The sequence below is a fragment of the Notothenia rossii genome, assembly GCF_949606895.1.
Source record: "Notothenia rossii genome assembly, chromosome: 5".
NCBI lineage: Eukaryota > Metazoa > Chordata > Actinopteri > Perciformes > Nototheniidae > Notothenia > Notothenia rossii.
In genome coordinates this window covers 17,326,733-17,336,047 of record NC_136903.1, presented here as the reverse complement: position 1 = coordinate 17,336,047, position 9,315 = coordinate 17,326,733, and the positions used below count along the sequence as shown (strand labels likewise).

The 9,315-nt window shown below is 38.0% G+C and overlaps 1 protein-coding gene across 1 annotated transcript in view; it reads right to left on the bottom strand.

Moving 5' to 3' along the window:
- Positions 1-3,955: 3,955 nt before the first annotated feature.
- slco3a1a (solute carrier organic anion transporter family member 3A1a) overlaps positions 3,956-9,315 on the bottom strand; it is a 35,321-nt gene continuing 29,961 nt past the window's right edge. Inside the window, exons 7-10 of the mRNA XM_079683236.1 lie at positions 7,031-7,202; positions 6,290-6,462; positions 6,121-6,185; positions 3,956-5,753 (exon numbers count right to left, since the gene is read on the bottom strand). Of these exons, the coding sequence (XP_079539362.1) occupies positions 5,401-5,753; positions 6,121-6,185; positions 6,290-6,462; positions 7,031-7,202 (763 nt within the window). The 3' untranslated portion in view covers positions 3,956-5,400. The remainder of the gene's footprint in view (positions 5,754-6,120; positions 6,186-6,289; positions 6,463-7,030; positions 7,203-9,315) is intronic.

Genomic DNA, 9,315 nt, shown 5'->3' with positions numbered 1-9,315 from the left:
GATTGCAAGCATTTTTTAAATAGAGGTCAAATATTCAATGAAGCTCACAGTGAGAGTCCCAGTAGATCAGACACTTTCTGAATGAAATGGGGCTATCTTTTTATAGATCAGGTCACAGGGTTGGAGGGTAGGTTACTTAATGTGCATTTGTACATTTTTAAGGAACTTTGCTTGGGTATTTAGATATTTGGATATTTAAACTTCTATCCATATACATATCAGAGAGAATTTTGTATATTATTTACACCAATACATTCATCTGACAATATTCGGCTTGAAAAAATATAAGCTTATGCATTATTCAAGATTTAACCATTAAGTCCCAATGTTTTTTTGCTTGTAAAAACTTGTCTCCAGTTGTTAGGTCCCTCTAATTTCCCATCCATACTTCTCAGATGGTTTCATTTTAAAGAACTGTTCAAGACTCAAAATGGTCCAATTAGTTAATCATTACAAAAGAGCAACAAGTAGAGAAAAGCCAAAAGCAATTTGTGTTGGAGACATTTTTGTTCTGTTGTTTTTCATCCAACCTCTCCAACCACCCATCAATCGTCCCACGACCCCCTTACATTTATTTTGTGACCCTTTAGAGGGGGTCTGACTCCTCCATTGGGAACCACTGGACTGAGTATAATGTGTTTAAAACCAACTCAGCCTCGACCAGCTACAACAACAGGTTCCTTTTGCTGATGGCACTTTTTTTGGTGCAGGAGTATTTTTTAAATATTGGTTATAATTTGTTTTACTTAAATAAGGTATCCAAATCTTTCTTCCATTAGTGGAGCAGGTTTTTTAAGCAAAGGTTCAACTATTTTCTGCAACTACAGTAGGCCTACTACTACAGTTGAAAAGTCATAAATATTGGACAGCGCCTTCTTTAAAAAAAGGTTTTTAAGGTTTCATTTCTCAGTTCTTGTTCATCACTCATAATATTTCAGTTATTTTCGGGCAGAACTGCTGATCTTGGAAAAGGAAATGCATCAGATCATCTTTATATTACTAATACCGGCTCTGCTGTGTCTACCATTTCTTTGATTATATATTTTCTAAGGCTAACGTTTTTCCTGAAAAAGCTGGCTGGGTGTGATTGCTTTTTCTTGCAGTCTCTGGCAAAAATGACTGCTACTCCTGTAAAACATGAATGTAAATGTTGGAGTGACAACAAACACATATTTCACTCAAAGCTGAAATGGAAAACCTCTCACATCTAGCTATACTGTATGAGAGATTATTCGTTTCTTTTTTTATATATATATTTATTTTTGGCACATGTTTGGATTGGGTTCAGTTTTTAGGCATCAATTAGTGAAAGCAAATGTAAAGTGTAAACTCTGTCTGCTTTCAAATGTCATGCATATATTATCTACACAATTGCATTTCACAGACATGTCTAAAGGCCAGATTAACATAAAGTGAAAGGTACAGCTGGAGCCTTGAGAGGGCGCATAATGACAAGACTCATAATCAAATTCATCCTTGTAATAATATCTAAAGCTAATTTGAATATTCTTAATTTATATACAAGTGATGTGACACTTAATGTATACTGTCAAATCTGTCATGCATGCATCACATTTGCATTTATCTCCTAGTGAGTGATGTTGTTGCTGAAAATCAGCATCTTGGCATGAAAATATAAATGTCAGCAGACTCACTCACTCACTCACTTCACTAGATTAATATTCATTGGATCATTTACAGTATATTCCTCACAGTGACAGCTCTCGGCGGAGGATTTATTGCTTTCTTTTTTCCTCTGGAGTTGTTGTGCAACAGTTTGTCTTACTAGAGCACCCATTAAGCTAATTGGAAATGCTTGACTAAAGCAGCAATCTCTTTCCTGCAGCAGTTTCTATTTAAAGGTTTGCTTATTTTGTGTGATTTGACTTTCAGCAAGTATGCTTTCCCCCCCCCCCCCCGAGTGTTGTAGTTGCATTTTGTATGTCTCTGATGTGACGTGCATCAGGAGTGAAGTGTGTATCAGAGAGGGCTGTTAACTGAGGCAGATGCTGCTGATACTGTAGCGGTTGTCACCTGATGTTTGGCTTTTTGGAGTGTCTGGGTTTTTGCTAGACTTTACAGACACCTAACAACCACACACATGAAGATGCTATAGCATACACTCTCCTTTTTGTCACTTTTTCCATCACTTGAGCTTAGAAATGATAGTTACTCTGACATGCTGTTTTCATAAGAGGCTGCTTCTTCAGCTGCTTCAGTACACAAGCCAAACATTTTAAATAAAGTTGTGATTTATTATTTACCCGGTATGAATAATTTATTTCATCCCAACGATATCTTTGATTTACTGAAACTCTGCTTTTCATGACCACACAGCAGACTGTTTTGTTGTATTTGATAATTTTAAGATCAGGCAAAGTAAAGCTGCCTTGATGAATTTTTGGAACCAAAAGAAAAGGCTTGGTTTTGGCTCAGTTCTCAGAGGGACTTATTAATAGCGTTGGTTATTTTTGAATCATTTAAACATTTCAAGTCCAAGCTTCTTTTATCAGTCTTCACAGCTAAAATTCACAGGACATCAAATGTGCACTGTGTAAAAGCAACACCGCTACACACAATAAACCAACCTCCCCCCCTCCCCTCCCCACCCCCCCCGGACCCTCTGCAGCTGTGAAAGACTGAGGTCAGCCTCTAATGGGCCGTGTGCAGGTTATTTATTGAAACGTAGAGGGCAGCCTTTTGAAGTACTTTGGAAGTGTGGTTGTTGGCTACAAAGAAATGTTATATTTTATTTCATGCTATTTACTTACATGGACAAAAATGCAGTCAACTTTTTTGTTACATGTCATTCTTGTGTTAAGAAATGGAGGTCGTGACATCAGGTGCATAGGAAAAAAAGCAAAAACAATCATAAGAGAAAATAAAATATAACTGTTAATATTTTGTATCGTTATTCTTTTTTTCATTTTTTATTAACATTTCCAATACTGTATGTCCCATGTTTTTAGTGATTGTATTTACTGAATGAAGTGAAACTGTATTTAGTGTGATTTACAAAGTCTGTCCAGGGACTACGGATGATAAATAGCCTCTTGGCTAACTGAAATGTGATGAGTTATTAAATACGTGATGTATTGGCTGTAAGAAATACAATAACAAGTGCTTGTCCATCCACAGATCATGACTTTTATTTTTGCCTAGGAAGGGTCATTTTTTCCATGAGAAGTCCAGAGAGATGATCACATCAGTCCAATTATAGGATCTATGAGTTATTGCAAAAAATGATTTAAAATCACTGTTGGTAAAAAAACCACTGGAAATGTTAGTGCATTATTAAGGGTAGTTATATATGATCTTTTATTTATTTTAGATCTTGCGGTTATACACTACAAATTCCCTTTTCAGGCTGCCTTCTCTTTTGTCCTTCCTTCAGCAATGTTTGCTGGATAATTGGCGCGACGGTATATAAATACATTCTTGTAGACTTTCGAGGCTTGTGAAAGTCCTGCAGCTTTTTAAAGACAATTAAAATATGAGTGGTAGCTGTAGATGACAGGCATCTTTGTTTAGTTGAGAATTTGTACAGTTAGATATTAAAAACATTGAGCAACATAGTTGATTTCTCTGAAAGAGTCAATGGCTCGCCTTTGAACAGTGACTGAATGATACAAAATAATAGCTGAACTAGAGGCTGTAAATCTGCTGTGCAAATAAAAAAGTCATGTGTGCTTATGTGGTCCATACATTTTTTGGTCAATACCTCACATCTTACTGATTAATCCCTCAGTACGATATTGAGGAAATATGAGTTGTGAATTTTGTTGTGCCATGTCCCTTTTTGATTCCCACACCCCCCCTCCTTGTTTTTGTTAATCCATTTTTGTTTGTAAGTGTGTAGTAGTGTGTAGGTTGTGTAGAACAGAATAAAACCAAACACTGGTCAGAGCAACTCTTTAAAAAGAATGATTCTCTGAAAAAGAATGCAAAAGTCACATTTTCATTTATTTTCTGAAAAATAATTTATTTCCAGAGTAAAATAAACAATATGTTGCCATACAAAAAGTGTAAGAAAAGGGACAAAGTCAAAACTGTAAATGCAGGGAAATCAGTCAAGTAACAGGTCGTACAGTGTGTGTCGCGTTGCCTTAAAGACTTCTTCAAATACATGACCAGGAATATATTCAGTGTGTTCAATGAGTTGTTTGCTTTATTTGACCTGGCAAACAAAAACTCCTGAAACATTTCTCTTACTTTTATCTAATTTATAACAGGCTGTTTTATATAACCAAATAATTCACCATACACCTTCCGATTTCTATGAATTGTCCCAAATCTAATGTGACACACGCACCTCAGATCAAATATAATTCAAACTGTCCTTTCAAATACAACCTAACAAAACATCCTGGGCCTAATGACACCTATATATATATATTACTCCTTATCTGTTTTTACCAAACACATAGAAATATTACTCTTGATATTTATTATTTTTTCCACTAGGTGAAAGTCAGAAGAAAATAGAATTAACATTCTTATATGAATAATCCCTTATTAAGACGCGTTAGGCTGAATAAAGTCTGCAAATGTAAATACAAACATGTATATGGAACAAACTGCTGTAATGAAAAACAAACTTGCAGTCTGACACAAAGCTAGTAATGAACATGGATGTATCAGATGTGAATTGCACCTATGAGACAAGACTTCACAGTCTAGTCTAAATAGTATCAAAAACAGTGCCTGTGATCCAGCAAGATATAACTGAACAGTGCATGATGACATGGAAACACTACCTTGTTTTAAGTTATTAGACTTAATATTCGGACAGTTAAAACATCTAATAGGCCACTATAACCACCCAGTCTGAGTGTTTCTGTTCTCTTTTAGAAGAAACTCTCCTGCATTGAAACAAAATGCATTAACTCATGAACTATTAGTTTGTAAACACTTGGCAACTTTTTTACATATGAATAACTGAAGAATCATCCAAACTTTTAGCATAACAATCTCATTTTTGAGAGAGTGACAGACAGAACACACAGTGCACTGACTGAAAAGGAAACTGCCATTTTCCACGCCGATCACTGGAGTCATGACAGACCTAAAACGATATGGCAACTAGTTGTAATAGCTTCGAGTCCGCTCACTAACAATCATCGAGGACTGAGCCAGAGAGTACTGTAGTCGTCTTCTACCACCGAGCCAACACAGGAATTCACCGGCAACACTGGACAACACCTCGCCGATATGTAAACCACTAACATGGACCCTTGAAAGTTTGCAGAGGACGTGGAGCTCAGTGGAGAGCAACGTCTTCTGAGACCTGAACGGGCCATTAAATAGATTGCCTTTTATCAAAAGAACGTTATCCTTTCAAGAAAAGAAGAAAAGAATATTCCTATGAATGTCCATATTATCTTTTTCTTGCACAACAAACTATAAAACTGACTCCATATTTTCACAAACCTCGTGGTCCTCCAGGTTATATATAAACTTTGTCCTGTCGACTAGTTTGGGGCCCTCAGTGAGAGAGGGGTAAAACTCGGTCGCTGACATGTAGCCCTCGTTGCTTTTGATGTACTTCTTATAGTTCCTGCGCAAGCAATACCATGTGGTGGCGTAAAGGAGGAAGGCGATGCCCTTGAGGATGATGGCGAGGCTCACGTACAGATGCCTGTAAGCTATGTTGTCGTACAGCAGGCAAGCTCCCCTATCACCGCAGTCTGAGCTCCAGAAAAGGCAAGTCGAGTCGATCCCAGCTCCAAAGATCAGAGGAGGGGGGATGAATCCTGTAAAACACAAACACTGTCTGAGCCCACTAACTCTTTCTGTTCCCAAAAAGAAACATATGGACAAAATGTGTGCCTCGACACAAAGAAAGAGAAAAGAAATCCTCATTTATGATCTGTAAGTAGCTTCGAGATCATTTGTTTCAGACTTTCTTATTCCCTGCACGTCCCGAATGTGTGTTTGTTTTTCGATGTAATTAACTCTACTGCTGTACGGATGATCTGATTCGTCTCCATGTGGAAAAGCAAACAAAGCCTTTCAGGTTGATCGAGGCGTGTATTGGCGTCACTGTGGTGAATGCCTCAAGTGTTAATATTGAGATAGAAACATAGAATCTGAAATCAATGATCTGATAAAAGGTCTTACCGAGGAGTCGTAACAGAAGAAACAAAAGTCCCAGTGCGTACGATTTCAGCTCAGGGCTCACAGTCCTTCAAGAGAAAAAGGTCATTTGTTTATGCGTATTGATTCTGTGCAAGAACAATACCTATTCACAAACACTTCACACGCACTCGTACATGGAAATCATACAAACCTGATGAGAATAATAACAGAGGGCGTCTGGGCCATGGCTCCGACCAGGCTGCAGGCGCAGATCACACACAGGAAGATGAGGAACGCTTCCTGGCAGCCCGGCGTCGGACATTTCCCCGGGGTCGCTGTGGCGAATTCACTCTCGGAGGACACACAAGCACACCCCGTCAGGTTCTGTTGAGAGAAGAGGACCCACTTTAAAAAATAACAGATTCAATTATATGGAAGACGTGTTATAGCTGTAACTCACACTATTCTCACATTTGGATGAACGCATGTGATCTGTACTTGATATAAGTGCGATTAAAAAAAAAGAAGAGAAATACCGCTACAGAATTGATAGCAATATTTAGTGCCTCTGAGCTGAGAGAAATTCTTTCTGCATGTGATTTGAATATAAAAGTCACTAATCTGCAGTCAGCAGCTGATCTGAGAACAACCACAGCAACACTTAAATGCCTGGCATGTGATAGCTGACGACAGGGCTGTGAAATACTGGGACTTTTTCTTTTAAAATAGATTAGGCAAGGCAAGGCAAGTTTATGTATATAGCACTTTTCAACACAAGGCAATTCAAAGTGCTTTACAAAAATGAAAGACATTAAGAAAAATATTTTTAAGGCATTTTAAGAAGCTTTAAGAAAAGTTATTAATCTGTAATGTGTTTATTGGTGATCCAGTGGTACAATCAGAACATGTATTTTAGTAATTGCTGCGACGAGACTGAGAAAGGGGTAAAGACCTGGGAGTTGCTGGACCTGATGCTGCCTGTCCTGCCTGACTGGGTGCAGCCGGCGAAACAGGCGGACAGGTAGGTGACGCCGTTGGAGCCGCACACGGGGCTGATGGAGGAAGTGAAGCAGTTGCACTGACTGATGCACTGAGCTTCTGGTTTCTCGCCCACCCGCAGCGTCCTGGACAGAGAGAGAGGGAAACCTGAGCAGCAGAAGCACTCTCTATCAGTGACTCTATGGCTCACTTTTAACATCTCCATGGAAACTGCACTGAACAGATAACCTGCTCTAAGAAAGCTGGGCTCAGGCTATCAAATATAAAAAGTAGCAAAGCCAGATTTACTACAGGACCACCACACGAAAAAATTACTACTGAAATTAACAACAATGAAAGGCAATTAATCCACTTAGTACACATTTTCTTTTACAATATCAACATCAGTCATGTATGTTTTTACAGGGCAGCTGTAACAAAAAATGTATCTTGGATTGGATCTAAACTCCTGGACAAAAATCTTCCTTGAAAGAAAATCTATACTATTCAACGTGGGTGCATGAAGACCTCCAATTAACCAAATGGGAAATACATTTATTTAAAGTTTAACCATTCAAAATATAAAAATGTTCAACTGAATGTGAAGAGGTTGCAGTGTTGACGCTATGTCAAAGACGTCTATTTGTTGTGTTGGAGAGATATCTACAGAAATAAAAAAATTCACATCTGCAACCCACAAAAACTAAACTGCACACTGTTAACATTGATGATGCTGACATTCACAACCCAGCCCTACTTAGCATTTAAATGTACCTAATTGGGTATTACATGTGTTTAGTAAAATAACATCCATCACTATCAAAGTGGATGAAATGTTACTTAAAGAATGGCTCTAAAACGCTTTCAATGTCTGTCGCATCTGTATTCAGTCTGTGCAGCCAGGAGGAGCGCGAGGCCACTTTCTGAATAGAAACCTTTTTATAGACTCCATGAGATGACAGAGTTGTTAATAATAAAAACTATTCCCACAGCGCCCCTGTGACTGGCAGTGATAAGATTTGTTTTATTTGCACATTTAGACCCTCCAATAAAGTCCTCCAACCTTGGCAGCAGTGTTATCTTTAAGGGCTATAATGTTGTTTACGGCTCATGTTTATTTATTAGAATATAGGATATTTATGATACGACACAAATGTACAAACTATGGTATAAAAACTCGCTGAATTTTCAAAGATTTTACAATAATATACACATTATCTAAAGTTTATTGTTTAATCTATGGTATAGCTTTCTCTGCTGAATCTAAACTAATATGTTTTTTTTTTCAATTTAACTAACTTTAATTTACCGCTGGAGATTTACTATTTAATCCCATTTTATAAACAATATCATTTTTGATCTGCTGAACTAGCTCGTGGCTGTTTAGTTATAAAAGCTACATTGTCATGCTTTATCTTGAAAATTGGTGTTGTAAGACCAGTTATCCAGGAAGTGAAACGTTTCGAAATCAAATACATTTAAGACAGCCTGACCCCGTTTCACTTTCAGCCCAAGGTGTCACGAAGTCATAGGCGCCGCGTGAGGCTCAGGTTTGGGAAGGCTAAATAACTTTTTTTTTACCTGACGCTGCCCGCCTCCGGCGTCTATAGAAAAGAGATCAAGTCAATGAAAGCACCGCCTGCTGACCAATCAGAGCTCAGTGTGCGGAGTTTAAATCTATCAAGTCATATTACGAATAAAGGAAATACAGTTTAAACTGCCGTAGCCTATGCAGAGAAGACGCCGACGTGTAGCACTTGTCATTCATATCACATCATCAATCAGATCATCGATCATATAGTATCACAATATTTCCTTATCTGAGTCAGCTGAGCCGTATCTGGCCATGCATCACTTACATTGTCACATACTGTATGCAGAAGTATTATTTTAAGCAACACATTAAGTTGACGAAACACTCAAATGTAATTAAAGTCAGATCCACTTGTGTCTGGGGCAGTGATATCATAAACCTGTAGATTATTTATTTTTTAACCAGTTGTTATTCACCTTGCAGGTGTAACTATGTGCCTTGTATCCTGGATTATATGTTTAAGTCATGGATGTTTAAAGTTCATATTTGTCTAATATTAGTTTGCTTTTCATTAATGAAGTATGACGCTGCGCTGTCAATACACTTGTCCCTGTTTGTGATTGGTCAAATGTAGCTAACCCCGCCCCTTTCACGTGAACGCGCTCTCAGCTGGAGAGAGAAACCCTGGATTGATTTACCGAGTTAATAACCAGCGTCGTAGGACC